The sequence below is a fragment of the Trachurus japonicus genome, chromosome 7 (assembly GCF_045865225.1).
Source record: "Trachurus japonicus isolate A0001 chromosome 7, Traja_1.0".
Taxonomy (NCBI): domain Eukaryota; kingdom Metazoa; phylum Chordata; class Actinopteri; order Carangiformes; family Carangidae; genus Trachurus; species Trachurus japonicus.
Window position 1 is genome coordinate 24,775,081 of NC_140913.1, and position 17,962 is coordinate 24,793,042.

The 17,962-nt window shown below is 42.8% G+C and overlaps 2 protein-coding genes across 6 annotated transcripts in view; one reads left to right on the plus strand and one right to left on the minus strand.

Moving 5' to 3' along the window:
• Positions 1 to 5,643, plus strand: part of LOC146984824 (poly(rC)-binding protein 4-like) — a 36,483-nt gene extending 30,840 nt beyond the window's left edge. For both annotated transcript variants that reach the window (XM_085782275.1, XM_085782276.1), the window contains exons 13-14: positions 2,285 to 2,454; positions 4,696 to 5,643. In XM_085782275.1, the coding sequence (XP_085638401.1) occupies positions 2,285 to 2,454; positions 4,696 to 5,041 (516 nt within the window). In that variant the 3' untranslated portion in view covers positions 5,042 to 5,643. The remainder of the gene's footprint in view (positions 1 to 2,284; positions 2,455 to 4,695) is intronic.
• Positions 5,644 to 7,160: 1,517 nt separating this feature from the next.
• The window catches only part of LOC146984825 (dedicator of cytokinesis protein 3-like), a 60,157-nt gene continuing 49,355 nt past the window's right edge, over positions 7,161 to 17,962 (minus strand). The window contains exons 43-54 of one of the 4 annotated variants that reach the window (XM_085782280.1): positions 17,020 to 17,106; positions 16,742 to 16,921; positions 16,546 to 16,629; positions 15,494 to 15,610; positions 15,140 to 15,261; positions 14,529 to 14,664; positions 13,839 to 13,920; positions 13,550 to 13,665; positions 13,360 to 13,444; positions 13,145 to 13,267; positions 12,086 to 12,168; positions 7,161 to 10,169 (exon numbers count right to left, since the gene is read on the minus strand). In XM_085782280.1, coding sequence (XP_085638406.1) covers positions 9,540 to 10,169; positions 12,086 to 12,168; positions 13,145 to 13,267; positions 13,360 to 13,444; positions 13,550 to 13,665; positions 13,839 to 13,920; positions 14,529 to 14,664; positions 15,140 to 15,261; positions 15,494 to 15,610; positions 16,546 to 16,629; positions 16,742 to 16,921; positions 17,020 to 17,106 — 1,845 coding nt within the window. In that variant the 3' untranslated portion in view covers positions 7,161 to 9,539. Of the gene's footprint in view, positions 10,170 to 12,085; positions 12,169 to 13,144; positions 13,268 to 13,359; positions 13,445 to 13,549; positions 13,666 to 13,838; positions 13,921 to 14,528; positions 14,665 to 15,139; positions 15,283 to 15,493; positions 15,611 to 16,545; positions 16,630 to 16,741; positions 16,922 to 17,019; positions 17,107 to 17,962 lie in introns of all 4 variants that reach the window. The other 3 variants (XM_085782278.1, XM_085782279.1, XM_085782281.1) reach the window with 3 other exon arrangements.

Sequence of the window (17,962 nt, forward strand, 5' to 3'; positions counted from 1 at the left end):
CTTCCAGCTGAAGACCAGGAGCGTTGAGCAGCGTTTCTGGTATTTGAATACGCAAGAAGAAAATAATCGCTGCAGCAGGGATAGGCTGTACAGTATGTAGTGTCTCCTTGGTCATTTATTTAGCTCCGGGTGCACTTGTAAAGTGTTTTTTTGTGGTCGTTCTTACAGGAATGTTGACTGAGGTCATACATACCAAAGTGGGTGAGCTGTTGACAGCTGGTATCTATTGACAGGTGGTGTAAAAGGCCAGAGTCCAGTGGGGATTCTTGGTCTCAGTGGGGAAGAGACGTTATCTGTGATTTGAGGTCTGTCGTGGCCATTGTCTCATGAGTTGCTCTTTAGGCTGTGTGTCCGCCCCCTACCCACACCCCTAACCCCCCCCATACACACATACACCCCTCCCCCCCAAATAAACTGCTGAGCCAATAATAGTCAAGCAGACCAACCAGGTCGCTGTGTGACAAATCAGACATTGTGGAACAGGCTGCTTACTTCTCGGGAAAGGAATGTGAAATGCAGGGACAAGTGCAGCACGATCACTGCGTTTGTGTGTGTGTGTTGTGTATTTCCACCTCTGTGTCAGCCACCGTTAAGCTGCCAGGACACACACACACATACACACACATACTACAAGCACTTCATCACTGTCTGCCCCACTCACTATATATCTGGCAGCATAACCCCGTCGCTGAGCCCTGACACCCTGCACTTGAGCTGATACGCAGCCCCCGAGCCCTGGGTCTGTTAAATATCTATTGTGGCTAATAGGCACGGGTCCAGGTTGGGTAATGAAAGCAAAACAAAAGTGATAATGTATTTGGGAACGCAATAAAAACTCGTGTCACTGTCTAATCTACTCTGAGCAGAGGGAGCGCTCAAGCCGATGGGACGTATATTATATATTTGAGTTATTTTCCCATTATGTTTTCCATTAGTGCGGAGATGCATCTAGCTGGCATGTGTTTGGGAAGTGATTTGTTTGGGAAGTCATCACCACTCAGAGGAATCAATAACCTTTTAGCCACTCAGATTAATGACAGGCAAATGTGCCTTCTCTCGTCTCTTTTACCGGAGCACACGCAGTAGCAATTAAGGAAGACTCTGGGGGGAAAAAAGTGCTTTTGACATGCATGATGGATGACCAGTCCGCTGAAGACAAACAATGTAATTGCAATATTTGAAGTGGTCTGCATTAAGTCAGCTCAACAGCACTGTGCACTTGTTTTTGTTTACGTTGTTTTGCTTTTACCCTTTTTTTTTTTAGTCAGAATCACTTTGAATGAATGAATGAATGAATTTATTTATTTCGGTATATCAAGCTTATATAACCGAAAGGGTGTAGGTTGAAGCCAAAGCTTATATATCCCTACCCCTTTTACCTTAAAAAATTAAAATAAAATAAAATAATATATATATATACGCATTAATACAATAGGATCAGATCACAGACATTTGAAATTAATCAGTACACTTAAATTTCTGATCACAACAAAATAAAGAATTGTACACAGCGCATAACCCAAAATAGTACAAAATCATTGAACTTAATTTTCCATACTGTAACGAGAAATGATGTTGTTCTTATAAAGTTTTTTAAAGCTGACTAGAGTACAGCATAATTTAATATTTTCAGGACAATTATTCCAGATGTTAACCCCTCTAACAGAAAGACAGTGATTTTTTACAGTAGTTCCAGTCTTTGGTTTCTCAAATAATAGTGGTCTTCTCAGGTTATAACTGGAATCCTTCATTTTAAACAGATTCTGGATATCTTGAGGAAGAAGTTTATTTTTTGCTTTGTACATTGTTTGTATTGTAATGTAATCAACTAAGTCCCTGAATTTCAAAATGTTCAGGCGACTAAGTAGTGAGTTGGTTGGCTCACGGAAAGGTTTATTACTGATGATTCTTTTTGCAATAAAAAAATAGAATTTGTATTTGTTCTGTATGTGTTTCCCCAGACCTCAATGCAATATGTCATATAAGGGGCAATTAATGCATAATATAATGTGACTAATGATTGTTGAGAGAGGAAAGCTTGGGCTTTATAAAGAATTGCAATGGATTTTGACATTTTGGATTTGACATAATTTATGTGTGATTTCCAATTTAATTTATCATCAATGATAAAACTTTGATCAGCATAACAGATCCAGTCAAATGATTTATTGAACCTTCTCCTCATAAACCATGTCTTCTGATCCCTCTCTGTGTATCAACATTGTCTTTCATCTTTCCATCAATTTGATCGATCTGCCTCACCTCTGTCCTTTTTTATTTGCAGTTGATCGGCTCGATCATTGGTCGTCAGGGCACTAAAATCAACGAGATCAGGCAGGTGTCAGGAGCTCAGATCAAGATCGGGAGCCAGCTGGACGGGACGACCGACCGCCACGTCACCATCACGGGAACGCCCGTCAGCATCAACCTGGCCCAGTACCTCATTACCTCCTGGTGAGGCCCAGCAGCACGTACAGTCGTCTAATGAATCACATAGAGGCGAGAGAAAAACACAGGGGTCAAAGGTTATGCTATAGTGTGATAAGCAATAATAAGGTATGTCCTTGTGCTGCTGGTAATTGGCCTTGAGGGAATGAGTAAAATCAGGATTGGATTGTACATTGTAGTAAGTGCGTCTCTTTGGGATTCAGCTTTTTTAGTTTGTTTACCTCTGGAGACATTGAAGTAGTTAATACGAATAAAATTATAAGAAAACACACAATAAAAAGGAAAAAAGTACAACAAAAGTAGAATAAAAATAGAGCAACACCATTAAAAGTAGGTTATTATGTTTCTTTCTTTATATAAATCTAAACATGGGACTAAATCTAATAGAAATTCCTTTGGTAATAACTAGTACTCTCTGATTAGTGATTCAAAAGAGGGAGTGTCGATCATTAATTTCAACTTTTCCACTGATGAAAAACAAGAACATCATTTTTGCTCCCATAACAAACAAACCAAGAAGGATTCTGCAATAGGTTAATGCAACCTCTCTTAAAACCTTGGATATTAAAATGAGAAACAAAAGAACATCTCCACATTAACCAGTATGTTTTGCTGAGACTGACTTTACTTCCCCGTCGCTCCCTATTAAAACTGCACGACGAAAGCTTGTTTTACCTTTTAAAAGAAAGAATCGATAAAAGCAAAGCTTTTCTTCCGATCTCCTGCAAACCTGTAAAAATATATATTGATAATACAATAACAGAAATCCAGATGGACTTATTTGGGATTAGGGAGGAGTAGTGTTGCAAGAACGACTGTCAATATAATCACAGATAAAGAGGAAATTAAAATCAGTTGTTGTTCACCATAATTTACACCTGGGATCTCCAAACAGAAGCAAAGTGCCATTTTCTTTATACCCTCAAAGCAGTCTTTTAAAATTAGTGAGCAAGCACCATTTTATTTATATGGAACAAACTGTTTCACAGCCAAAAAAAAAGATAAAAGCATTTTGATGATTAAGAGCAGCAGTCATAAGGGGGGTGGGAAAAAAAGCCAAACTAGGTTAAGGAAGCATCAATAAGTTTGCGGATGTGACTTATACAGAGAAACTCCTGAGCCAGAGCAGAGACCACTGGGTCACCATGAGTCTTGAACTCTGAGCAGGGCACGATGGAAACAGTTGAACTGACAGATAAGGACAAAGAGACTGAAATAGGTCCCAGGATGGAGCCTGGAGAAGCTCTACAGACCAGAGGAGCACAACGGACACAAAAGGCTCTGATAGGATAAGTAGGAGCAGAGCCATTTAAAAAGAGGCCCCGCTGAAGAAAAGTACCTGTTTCATTTAAAGCAGAAGTAAGCGATCCGGTCGTTTTGGCTAATGCTGCGTTCCAGGCAGGCTTTTGAAACCGTAAATTACAGCTTCAAGTCACGACTTACGACTTTGTAGCGTTCCAGGCAACCCACTCGTGTTTTTCCGACCTGTTTTACCTGTGAAAGTCACTATAACGGCCACTCGTAACTTCCGACCCGTGAAGTTCACAGGTCGGAAAAACACGAGTTACGAGTTGCCTTGAACGCACCATAACAGTCCTCGTCCCTACGTCACCACATTCACGGCGTCGAGAAAAGTTTTCTCCTTGGCTCAGAGCAGAGCAGAGTGACTGACAGACCCGTGTTTCAGTCCAAACACTCTATGTAAGTGATTGCTGTCGGAAGATATAACTATTTAAGACTTATATTAACACAAATATATCACTTACTTCTGCTTTAAGGCCTTCAACTGTACTGTACTGTCCTGAAGTGAATGAATATTACCTACAAAGCAACTGGTTGTTGATTCAGGTGTGAAACACGGACACAGAACGACAGACCTCCCTTCTATCTGCACACTTCAGCTGTTCAGCTGTTGTTTTGCTTTCAGGTTTGTAATCTTCAGACCCAAACAACAACACTGACCCGAGCGGCATCATTTGAGGAACTCTTATCAGATTTCACCCACAAAAGTCTTTTACTCTACGTTTTTTTTTTTTCTCTCCCTCATACGCAGTAGCAGCTCCAAGCCTGTAAACAGACTTTGTAATATTGGTGGAGTTCCCCTTTAATGATTTTCCAGAAACTTCACCCAGTGTTGCAGCAACAGTATAATCCTCTAATCTTCCTTTTCTGTCCCGTCCCTGTCTCCCTATCCTCCCTCTCCCTCCTCCCTCCTCCTCCCTCCTCCTCCTATATCTGCCCTCATAGTTTAGAGACAGCCAAATCCACAGCCCAGGCCGCCACCATGGCAACCCCGGTCGACCTCAACATGGCCTTCACCCAGTCGGCCTCCCCAGCTGCCTCTCCCGCGCCCACCCTGGCCACCGTGGGCGCGCTGACCCCGGCTCATATGCTGGGCACCCCGTACGGCGCCATGCCCCTCTCCGGCCTGCTGGGGGTGAAGTCCGTCCCCTTTCTGACTCTGTCCAGCCCCGCCCCCACCGTGGCCGTCACCGCAGCCCCCTCCCACACCAGTCTGGCCGCCTACACCGCCAAAATCTCCTCAGCCAACTGCATCAAAAAGCCAGAGAGACAGAAGTTCGCTCCGTACTGATGCGTCCCGTGTCTGGAGAGCGAGACGAAGGGCAGCAGCTGCGCAGTGTTCTTCCACAAAACGCCCGATGTAGCCATATCCGCTGGCGAGAGATGTTCTTTGACTTTTATTCTATGATGCACCAACAGAGAAGAGACCAATGGGGATGTGGATAAAGCTATTAAAAAAGTTATTTACAGTTATACATAATTTGTGAGTTTTCCCATGACTTGATGGACCGCTTTCATCGTCACCTCATCACTGTTATTGATCACTAAAAAAAGGGCTGGAGCCTCACCTGAGAGACACATGTTTAAATAACAGTTTTCACATGTGTATCCCAAGTGAGGGATCAGCTGTGAGTATTTATCCTCAATAAATTTGTAAATTATACTCAGATGACAAATGCTCTACTGTATGATGCTTTTATACAATGTCTATGTTTGCCTCTTGAAGTTTTTAAGAAAATTTGTAAATGTCTGGGGGGATTTTTTTTTTAATAATCTGTGCTACTTTACCGTTCAGTGTTATGTTCATTTTGTTGGATTTTGTTTTGAATGAGCAACTTGTTTAATCTTTATTTATTAGTATTGTTTCATTTATTAAAAGTCTTTGTTTCCTGACATGGTGGATTTATTTGTCTCCTAGTTTGTTTTCGCCGTCAGTTTGTTTTCTCACAGGTTCTCACACGGCACAGAGCGAATTGAAACCAAATCAGGGATAAATTAATGTAGCAGCACAGCGACACACATTCAGGAGGAAACAAACACAACCAGATGCAATGCCAGAGCCAGGTTATTTTTGTTTTTCTCCAAAACAGAGTCTGGTTGGCAGCCTGTCATTCAGGTTGCCAAAATTTATGAGGTGTTTTTTTTTTCATATCATCGTGCTCTTGTGCGCCAAACAATAACTGCAGAATGAGACAGTGCAACCCCAGAAGAGACAGAGGCACTGCCAGCATGCCAAGCAATGCACTGACATGCATGTAAGTGAGCACAGACAAAAGCAGATCCTGAATCACACGCTGTTCTGTGTGTGTGGAGAGCCAGTTATAATACGGAAATCAATCACCGAACGTCCCTCAAGACAAAATACAGGCTTTGCCAGGGAGAAAGAAAAGGACACGAACAGAGGGAGAGAAGTAGAGAAATGAGAGGCGTCTCAGTGATGCTGCAAAAATAAAATTCAGTATCTGCATCAGCATGCACCACAGCATCATCATCCTCCGGAGAGGCAGCTAGGATCCTTTCATCCTCACCCCCCCACCCCCACCCCCACCCCCATTTTTTTTTTTCTTCTGTGACTGCATCATGGATATGCAAGACACTGTGGGTGCACACAGTCCTCATCGGTGCCAAAGACATTCACTCTTAGAGGCAAACACACAAAAAAACACCTGCACCTTCACTGTTGAAGTCAAATTAGTAGCAAAGAGAAAGAGGAGAAGCCTTGAGACTATCTATCTATCTATCTATCTATCTATCTATCTATCTATCTATCTATCTATAGTCTGATATTTCTTTCAGTCTTTGAAGGCATCGTGTGTTTTAAAAGTGATCCTCAGGGTCTCAGTGGGTCACTTGTGCCATCTGTGAACTGAAATGCGATGAACTGACTTCGGAGCACATCCATCTTGATGATATTTTTCAAAGATTTGTAAACAGCACTCCCCCACATTTATGATAGAAAAGACACATAATTATTTTTCCCCCCATCATATGAACAAAGAAAAGTTGAAACTTTAAACTCCCGCTGAATTACCAGCAGCACATCAAATAACAAGATGTGCTGCATCTGAATAACAAAGTGGGACAGTGGTGACAGCGTGAAGCTTGAGTTGGTGAGAGCTGGGACCTTGGCTGTCAGTGCATCTGAAGAGTTTGTCATGTATTTTCATCTGTGGTGGAGCAAGGGATGCACACATGTACTTCACACAAACACACACACACACACACACACACACACACACAAATAAAAAAAAAACATAGGGAAAATTACCATAACTTTGCATTCTCACCACCTCAGTGTCACAGTGATGTATTTCCACTCTCAGACAGCGCCCTCTGCTGCCGGTCTGCGTGTCCACACTCGGCCTTGTCAAATCAAATCACAGCACAGTTAAATGTAAGGATGGAGGGAGTTAGAGCTGATAAAAGATTGTCTTTAATGTTTGGCATCGTTAATGAATTCCATACCACAGCAGTTATGGGAGTAGGAAAACCACTTTTACAACCAAACACTGTTCGATCATGCTAACACCATATGTACAGGAAAGCACATTGAAAAGTGTATAAAGTATTTATATGAGAAGACTCAAAGTCAAGAACGGTGGAGACAGCCACAGTCTAATGGATTTGTCCTTTTTCAAACACTGATTATAGATATTTATCAATTACATTGATCTCTGGAGTACATGTATATACACAAAACAACGATAAACCTTTTTTGGGGCGTCTGCAATAATTCTCAAAAATATTTCACAATACTGCTGTATGTACAATAACAGAATTTACATTGAAAAATTCTATTGTACCTATATTTTGAGTATCACTTCAGTCACCAGTTTCCTCAGTGCCATCAAGCTCACAAGAGATACTCACATACTGTATATATCTAACCTCAGGATCATCTCCATACAAAGTACAGCAGCCTATGCAGTACCTTCTGACTTGGTACGGTTTCTGAAATATGTTCACACAACTGATGATCTCACATACAAAAATAGATGTTGTCTAGTCAGCTGACAACTTGATGTACAGTAACACAAAGCATCCACCTGCAAAAAAACAACCAGGAAAACAAGTTAATTGTTAAAATATTAGCTATATCCTTCCAACCCCACTACGTCGCAATAAACAGCGGTGTTCAAAGTAAACCTCCCCTCTCTGGAACACATCATCAGTTTTCACACAGCAGAAGGTGATCGAGAAAGAGCCGCAGGCAGAATAAGAAATATTAGCGCTACAAACCAAACAACAATTTGAAACCAAAGCGGGACGAAACCATACAAAAACATCACTACTGTAGGTAGATATCTCTTTTTTTTTTTGTTTTCCTCCAGGAAGTGTATAGTGAACAGAATGAAAAGGAGAGCGGCCATCGATAAATGAGTTTCTCACAGTCTGGATGAAGGGGGTCAAACTGCATTTGAGTGCACTTAAGGCAGGTAGGCAATTCCAACGCTGTCTGAGTGGGTTCCTCAACTGGCCACTCAGCGGGCGGGCTTCAGTGTCATCAGCATCAGGCGTGACGCCAGAGTCACTGCAGCTGTCCAGGCTCAGCCCTCACTGCTTAACATGGTCTGACAACCATACAGAGAAGGAGAAGGATGGAGGGGAGAAAAAGAAAGAGAGAGGGAGAGAGAGAGAGAGAGAAGGAATGGTACTGGTGTTGGTTTTCAGTGTCCAGCAGGTGGTTGAGGTGTGAAGTGGATAAGTCCTTCGTTCTTCATTCACCATGAACATGAAATGTGACAGGTGTGGGTGCTGCCTGTCATTGTCCTCAGCTTCCCCTCGGTCCACTCAACGCTCTCACCGCTCTCAAGATATCTTTGTCACACAGAAGAGACAAATAGAGACTTCTTCAACATGGACTGAACTTAAAGCACTTGAACAAAAAAATAAAATAAAATAAAATAAACAAATAATAAAACTGGATTGCAGCTTGTGCAATACAAGTAGAACATCTCGTCTGAATACATTCACGTAGGTTTCCATACGCACGGTGCGGATGGGGAATCATCAGTCTGTCTTTGACTGAAGTTCATGTCCCTTGAGATGCCGGTCCAAGAGGAGAGCTGCAAGTCCAACCTTAGAGACCTACGAGTTATGACAGCCCGTCAGCAACACGTATTACAGTGCGCCATTTGATATGATTCACTATTAAGGAGCACTTAACAGTGTTTTGAAAAACACAATGGACATAAGCCTTTGAAAACACTATAATGTAGCAAATTTATCAAAATAAGAAATTCATATATATGAAGCCTTTAAAGCAGAGAAGTGGCTTCTCTGTGAGTAATAACCTTCTGTAGTTGCCCCGTGTTGTGAAAATGACATGAAAGCAAAATTAAGGGAGGTCAGAGCTTATACTGCACCTGGGATCATGTTGGTTATGACCATGGTCGTCATATTTCACAAAACTGTTGTCTTATTATTCTCAAATGAAAAAACATGCTCACAGACGAGTTGTACAGTCGTGTACAATCAAATATCAATTTCTGAACAAAGTTGATCTGTCCCAACAGATAATTTTCTTCTAATAATATCTAAGAGGCCACGCAGAGCAGTGACGGCAGTTGTGCCTCATACCGTGGATTCGTCGAGGTTCAGTCGCTCGTTTCTTCCCTTCATGTGCGCTGAAATTAAAAACACGGAGCGAGAAGGGTCAGCGGAGCGCACTCTGCCGCTTCACGTCAGACTCTTTCCATCACCGCTCCTTTAACTCAGTGCACACGAAGGGAAAAAAACAACAAGGAGAAGAAAGCTCTAACTGAAACGTAACCCGTAACGCCTCCTCATCACTGCGCCTCCTCGTGCTCCTCGCTGATGCACTGCTCCCAGGCGTGTTTCCCCTGGTCCTCCCTGTGGCCGTGGGGGGAGTGGAAGATCCTGCGAGGCAGCGGGATGGGCTGAGGCGTCAGCTCCTCCTCCGGGATGCAGCCCTCCCTCAGGTAGGGCTTGGGCGGCACGGCGGGGGGCTGGGGCCGGCGGTACGGGATGTGGTGAGGGCCGTGGGCGGGGGCGCCGTGGTGGTGAGGCGGCGCCGGCGGCCCCCCGTGGGAATGATGGCCGTCCAGCCCCGGGTGGGCGTGGGCGTGAGGGTGCGGGTGGGTGTGCGGGTGCGAGGCGGGGCTGCGGTAGTGGAACGGGCGAACCGGGTCCACGGAGTCGATCTCCGGGGGGCCGCCGTAGTGGAGGTGCATGTAGGGGGAGGAGGCCAGGTACTCGTCGGGGGGGGACCACAGGTGGCTGGGAAGAGGCTCCAAGGCGTCGTTCCTGATCGGGCCGGGGTCCGGGTACTGACCGCCGTAGTTGCTCTCACTCAGGGAGGAAACGCCGCTGCTGGCGCTGCCGGACAGCGTGGAGTTACTGCCCCCCAACGCCGACTGAGGACTGGTGGGGGAGCCGGGGATCGGGTGGAGAGGAGACTGGAGAAAGAGAAGGAGAGAGAGAGAGAGAAAGAGACTCTCACTTTAAAGCAGTACTAAAGAACTTTCAGTTTTGGTTGAGTTTGGCGGCGCCTGTGGACCAAAGCGGTAGTGTTTTGCCTGAAGGAAGACTCCATTTCCCATGAACACTAGCGTGAAGCCCTGTAAATATCCTGCATTAAAATTAACAGAAGACATCAAAACTAAGTGCCGTTTTGCCTGTTCCCTCCTTGTTGTGACTCGCAAAAGTGAAAGTGAAAGTAAAGTGAGAGCAGGGTTCCTACCATGCTCCTCAAAGCTGCTTAGTGCCAGAGAAAGAGATACAGACCCCCTCAGACCACGACAGAGGTGTCATTCAACTTGTTGTAAGTCGATGTATCATCACAAAAGTTATGAAAATATTTTATGAAGGTTGAAAAGTTACTTAGTGCTGGTTTAAAGAAATAAGTAAGAGAATCAAAAGATTCCACCTACTAACACCTGAGGAGAAAATGTCAGTCCTGTTAGGAGAAGGGACAGCAGCTCCTCTGGCAGCCAGGTGTGTGTCTGCTTGCCACAACCTGAGGGACTCTTTAACATCCTGACTTGCACCATTGTTTGTACCTGATTGTACTGGATTCTATTGTGGTGCTTATTTGTTATTGAATATTGAGATGTGCATATGTACTGTATATATGTTATATTGAAATGTATTTGTGAGTGGTTTGTGCAGTGCTTTGGCAACAATGGGTTTCTGTTCATGCCAATAAAGCTAATTGAATTGTGAATTGTGAGAGAGACCGTTGTTGGCATCATGGGTTTGTTTCTCTTGACCTCCAGTCAAGGACACAGAGTGCAGTGTTGTCATAACAACCTGAATTTCTGAACTGGTTCGTGCTGCCTTCACATGTCGACAGAAATATTGCAAATGCAAGTCTCACATGACAGAAGAAGAGAGGCAGCCAGCTACTTAGAGTCACTAAATGGCTTTGTAATTATTATAGGCATTATGCAATGAGTCATTTGCATTGAAGTGGCGTATAATTAATAAATTGACTGTAAGTGAAGGCATCGTGTGAGAAGTGACTAATTTTGTGACGTCAGGAAATATTCTGAACGTGCTGTCCAAAGCACTGCAGTGTTATATCTTTATTATGTATTTATGAAAATGCAAATAAAGAAGAGAGAGAGAAAACTGAAAAGAAAAACAGACAGAGCCACAGTTTGCCTTGCAACAATGGACTGAATCAGCCTGCAGCATCCACTTCAACCAACTAGGGATGTCACCATTATAGATTTTCTTGGTACGATTATTGTCAGAGAAATAATCACGGTATTACAATTATCATGATTATTTTTGCATTAATTAATTTCACAACACTATAAAATCAAATATAGGCAAAATATAATTACATTACTAATTATTTACACAAAATGTTTCAAGTATTTATTAATATAGGACCAATTATTAATCCCCCAGGGGAAGTGTTTGAAATATTCAAGTCATTAATTGTCATCTATACCAAATGTTTAAGTTTATTTTTTTTTACAAATGACACGCTAACATTTAAATTCCTATACCAGTTCAATGTTAGGTTACAGTATCTGTGCATTTATTTATTTTGGCGCAGATCTGCCGATATGGTTCTGACATAATCTTTTTTGGAAAGTGACGGTATTTAGGAACCTTTAAGATTAATAAATTGTGGCGTTTAATACCGCGATTAATTGTGAAAACAAGTAATCGTGACATCTCTACAACCAACTGAACACAAACACAGTACAGGCATCAACCAATAGCACACGACTCTTAAGAGTTCACAATGACGTGCTCTACTACTACTTCACGCACAAAACTGACTAAGCAACAAATATGTAAAATATATGAAAAACAAAGAGGTGCTACTGAGGTGTTTGTGTTTCTGTGATGGATGTACCTTTCGGAGAGAGCGGACAGGCAGGGCGGGGGGAGGTTCGTTGTTCTGGTGGTGAAACGCGTCACAGTGCATCAGGAAGTGTCCTGCAGATAGAAATCAAAGGAGGAGGCGTCATAAAAACAGCTTTCCGGCTTTTCTTTTTTTGTGATCAACTTTTTATTGTACAATGTACAATATATATATATCTATATTCACATTTTATACAATGTTTTTTCCCTTTTTTTCTCCCCACACAGTAAGTTCAAACAGAAACAAAGTCACATTTTCAGGGACGTAGCTTTCCGGCTTTACAAAGGGGAAATCGTTTTAGTCTGGATTGCATCACTGAGGCTCGGGCCAAAGTGAAACACATTTAAGGGATAGTAGCATTTTTTTTAAAGTGGGGTTGTATGATCTACAAATATCCCCTAAGTACTTTAATTGCAGTAGAAGACTCTCTGCACTCCTCCCGTTAGCAACGCCAGCCCATAATAGCCCTGCCCAGAGATTTACAACATACAGTGTTGTGAATGGACCCAAAGAAACGGCCTATTTTCGGGGCCTAAAAGAGGTTTTACCTGAAAAAAAATACACAGTTCCATTGTTCGCTATAATATAATTTTTTCCAGCCCCTCAAAGTGCAGGAAAAACACAGTTTTTATTTGGACCTAACTAACTGCTGATCGGCGGGCGCTAACCCTGGGCGGAGGGATACGTGAGTTGGTTCGGTCCAAATAAAAACTGCGTTTTCCTGCACTTTGAAGGGCTGGAAAAAATTATATTATAGTGAACAATGGAACTGTGTATTTTTTTTCAGGTAAAACCTCTTTTAGGCCGCGAAAATAGGCCGTTTCTTTGGGTCCATTCACAACAATGTATGTTGTAAATCTCTGGGCAGGGCTATTATGGGCTGGCGTTGCTAACGGGAGGAGTGCAGAGAGTCTTCTACTGCAATTAAAGTACTTAGGGGCTATTTGGAGATCATACAACCCCACTTTTAAAAAAAATGCTACTATCCCTTTAAATGTGAACTCGCAACGCTAATTAAAAAGTTGATGGTGAAGTGAAAAGAGAAAGTACCTGGTGGGAAGGACCTGGGTGGGACAGGGGGCATGATCACGCCTCCAGTAGAAGCTGGCATGTAGGACACCTGCTCCCTGTTCTCTCCATCCAGACTCCAGCTGCTGGGAGCATTGGGAAAGACTGGAGGGAGAAAACAAAGATGTGTCACCACACGCCGTGATAACACATCATGTTGATCACACTGTACATTTGAATCTGTCCTTGCGTGTTACCTTTCTCTGGCAGATTCATGTGAGGATCAGCACACGGCTTACAGGGGCTAACTTGCTGAAGTAAGGCACGCTGCATGTGGTTGTTCTAAAAAAAAAATGAATTTTGAGGAAAAAATGTACAGTGATGAATCCGTATCAGTTTGGTTTTTAATCAAAATGACATGTTCAGCTGTTCCCAGTTCTGTCCCACCTGTCCATTCTCTGCCACGTTGTAGTACATGGAGTTGTTGGCCCTCTCACGATGAGATGGCAACAGTATCATCACTTCCCTGTTGTGTTTGGCCTTATCAGGCAAAGATGGAGAGCCTGGTCACAGAGGAGGAGTGGAGAATTTAGTATTTCCACTTTATAACAACCTCCGTCCCCGGCGGTTGGTCAAGACGGAAATATACACAGAGAAATATGGAGGCTGGTCAGGGTAATGATGATTTCAGTCTGTTTCCATCTCCAGTGTGGCTTTCTGCAGCTGCGTTACTTACCTCTGGCACTCGAGGGAGCAGAGTTAATAATCTGAGAAGAGTTGGAGCGGATTGAGCTCAGGCTGGAGGAGGAGGGGCTCGGCTGCAAAACACAACACATTGTAAATATAACTAAAACCATTAAAGCACTGATCTGGAAAAGAAAAGCCCTCTGTCTATCTCTTACAGTTTATCTAGCAGACAGGAAACTAATGATAAAAGTTTATGTGCATCACAGCAGCAGCACTGAAGAAGCAGGGGAACGTTTTATTTTACAGGTACTATATTTTCCAGCTAATTTCCTTGAAAATCTCTTTATAATTTCCACAAATAGCCAACACATATTGCACTATACACAGTATGGACTTCTTCCCACTTTCCTGCAACATAATATCACTATTCTTTCTTAAAAACTTGAATATAGCAAGTGGTGTTTCACAACTATAGGAACTACCATTATTATGGACTATTTCTGTTATGTTACAGCTGCAGGGGATGGCTCCTATATGTGCCTGACCCCCATGTAGCACTTCACCTCCCTTTGCACACATTATAATACTCAATCTTCCTTGTAAATACCAAATTACAAGCAAATATTCTAGTAGTTTATTTATCTATTCCTATAATTTACAGCTAAATAGCAGCAATTCTATAAAGTTACACTTCATGGTGTTATCCAGACTAGTGTGTGTTTTCACTTAAAGATCTTACCTGCATGTGCATTGCCTCCTCGGGGTGCTCTCCCATCAGGCCGTCTGTCATTATGACCAGATTTCCTGCCTCACTGGACGTGTGTGAGGACAGGGAGGAGGACGAGTGACGGATGGACCCCTGAAGGTTCAGAGGGCTGTAGGACACAGACAATGTTGGACATTGTAAAAATATATATATATATTTCTGAGCATCCGTGAATTTGCCTGTAGAAGCTGCACAGCTACTGAATATCACAGTTTACAGTGAGTGGTTTGGTTCAAGAGAAGGTCAGGTTGCACTTCACGTTAACATTATTCTTTGCATTGTGGGAAAACTGCTATAACTAAGGTTTTTGGATATGAAATACAACCGTGTTATAAGCCTGTAGTCGTGTGTCATCAGGGCTGCGACTCTGAATGGTAAACTTTATTCCTGTGCTTGATATAATCTATTGTGTCATCAAATGTGTGTGCATGCTGGGATACGCATGCAGGAACAGCTTCAGATAAAGGACTTACTTTCACATGGGAACATCAACGATTAAATTTAGATCTGCAAATTACTGTAAGGTTTGGGCTGTAATTACAGACGTGCGTTTGTGTGTTTGTGTGTCTGTGTGCGTGACTGACCTGTGTCTGTGTATGAGGCGCACACTCTCAGGGCTCATGTGGCTGTGGGAGGAGAGGATGCCTCTTTGAGAGTTGACCCCTGGGCAGCCTGCAGGGCCGAATCGATCCACGCTTTGCACACCCTGCTGGGACCCAACCATATACTGCTCTGAATAATTAGACTGCTCACACATGCACATAAACACAGTGTAACCTTGCATACACTAGAACGCATCACAGCACCAAACACTATCACATATTGCGATGTGTCTGCAAATAAGGAACCGTTCACATCCACGTCAGAAAGTTAAAAAAAAATGAGTATGACTCATGAACAGAAGCATGAAAAGCTGAGCCACAGGTGGAACAACTCACATGGTGTAAACCTGTCCTCATCATGTGGAACTGGTCCACAAGCTTTTTGTGCAGGGGGCGCATCTCCGGATGCACCAGCTTCTCGTGAACAGCCAGCCCCACTCCAAGGATGTGCACCTGTTACAAGAAACCAGAAGAACGAAGCACTGACAAAGATGTTCACTCCCTCATCACATCACATTATTTTTTTTGACTAATCTTGTAAATTCAATTGTTATTTGTATTCTGTTTTTGTTTTTTTTGTCTATGATTAATGTGACTATATGTTGAAACTTTATGTGCTTCCATTCTTGACCAGGTCTCTCTTGCAAAAGAGATATTGGATCTTGATGGGACAAACCTGTTTAAATAAAGGTTATAATAATAATAATAATAATAATAATAATAATAATAATAATAATAATAATAATAATAATAATAATAATAATAATAAAATGAGTTAAAGCAGAAGTAAGCGATATTTTTGTGTTAATATAAGTCTTAAATAGTTATATCTTCCGACAGCAATCACTTACATAGAGTGTTTGGACCGAAACACGGGTCTGTCAGTCACTCTGCTCTGCTCTGAGCCGAGGAGAAAACTTTTCTCATATCCTACAGTTTTTATCCAATGAGGAGAGAGAACGGCATGAAGGGCTGTGTGTGCAGCCAAGGGATGCGCCTGAATGTGGCGACGTAGGGACGAGGACCAATAGATCCATGACGAGGGCGGGGGCTGCTAACTCCATCGGCTGACAAGACGTTATGGTGCGTTCAAGGCAACTCGTAACTCGTGTTTTTCCGACCTGTGAACTCGTACCAGTTCGATCTGGTACGAGTTCACGGGTCAGAAGTTACGAGTGGCCGTTATAGTGACTTTCACAGGTAAAACAGGTCGGAAAAACACGAGTGGGTTGCCTGGAACGCTACAAAGTCGTAAGTCGTGACTTGAAGCTGTAATTTACGGTTTCAAAAGCCTGCCTGGAACGCAGCATTAGCCAAAACGACCGGATCGCTTACTTCTGCTTTAAACTGGCAATTTCCATATGATGAACTTCAAAGCTCAGTCTGACCTGCTCCTGCATCAGATCCTTCAGATGTGTGATCCTCTCTGTGTCCTCTGGGTGACTGCTGATGTAATCCTTGTCAAAGAAGGCCTGGTGTAGAAGAGGATGAGGATGAACATCTCCCACAACACAGATTCACCACCACTCATCATGTCTGCACCCGTCCCTCCCTCCTTCCCTCCCTCTCTCCCGACAACATTACCTCCTGATATCTGGCGATGCCTCCGTTCACAGCAGCATCTATGACCCCGTTGAGGCACATGCTGAGCGGGTTGATGTTGCCATGATGCTGCCTGTGTTGGTACTGGCTGATCAGAGTCCGCAACTCCTGGGTCTTGTTCTCCACCACATAAATAGCGTTCTCCAGAGGGCTCACCTCCACCTGGAAACAAACACACTCATTCACCCTCTAGCGTTCCCTGAGAGGAAACTATGTGCGGTATAAGATAGAGAGACAGAAATAATGGTTCAGCTCCTCACCACTTCTCTCCTCTCCACCTCCGCCCAGCGGGAGATCCCGGGGAGAGGACGGGAGAGGATCAGGGTCGTCCTCTCGATCCACAGACTCTGTTAAATGTCAAGAGAACAGATGTTACAGTATGCAGTCTAACTGCCAAAAAACATCTGGCATTATTGTCTTGTGTACTGTAATAAGAGATAAATAACCAGGCTGCAATAGGAATTCCCTCCACAACAGTGTTTTAGTGCAGCATGTAGGTCAGGTCAGTGAAGAGTAAAAAGTACAAACTCAAATTCAGGCTAGTGTGTCAGAGGAAACTACTGTATCTTCGTCCGGTCCAAGTCCTGCTGTTGTTTGATTATTCAGCACCAGGGGTGGGTCAGTCAGTCACTAGATCAGTTTGTTTATCAATAGAAGATGAATCATCAATAATTCTGACAACTTACATCATTTAAGTCAAAGTTTTTCAATCACAAAGTCAGTCGCTGGGTCACACAAAACAAGCTTTGACTAAATTAACACAGTTTTCTTAGATCATCATTTTGCAGTGTTTATGACTAATACACCTGCACATACACTGCTATACACTATATATATACATTAGTCTTGAATGAATCTCTGGTATCACAATCACGTTTTTTTTTCCCAACACAACTTTTAGCGACTCCCTCGCTACAGAGGATTTAACAATGTGTTCAAAATCATGGTGGCGTACATGATTGACATTACATTATATTGATGTTTACCTGATTCTAGCATGACAATAAACCTCATCGAAATATGATGACAGATTGTGGGTTGTTTGTTATCTGGCAATTGTCAAACAGATCTGATCAAACCACACCCACACAGGCCTGGTAAAGCATTTGTGTGTGTGTTTAAATGTTAATAAATATTGTCTAAGAGAGTTTTTAGTCCCTAGTGTTCAAAGTTATGGACATGTACTTAAGATTTTACAGGCGT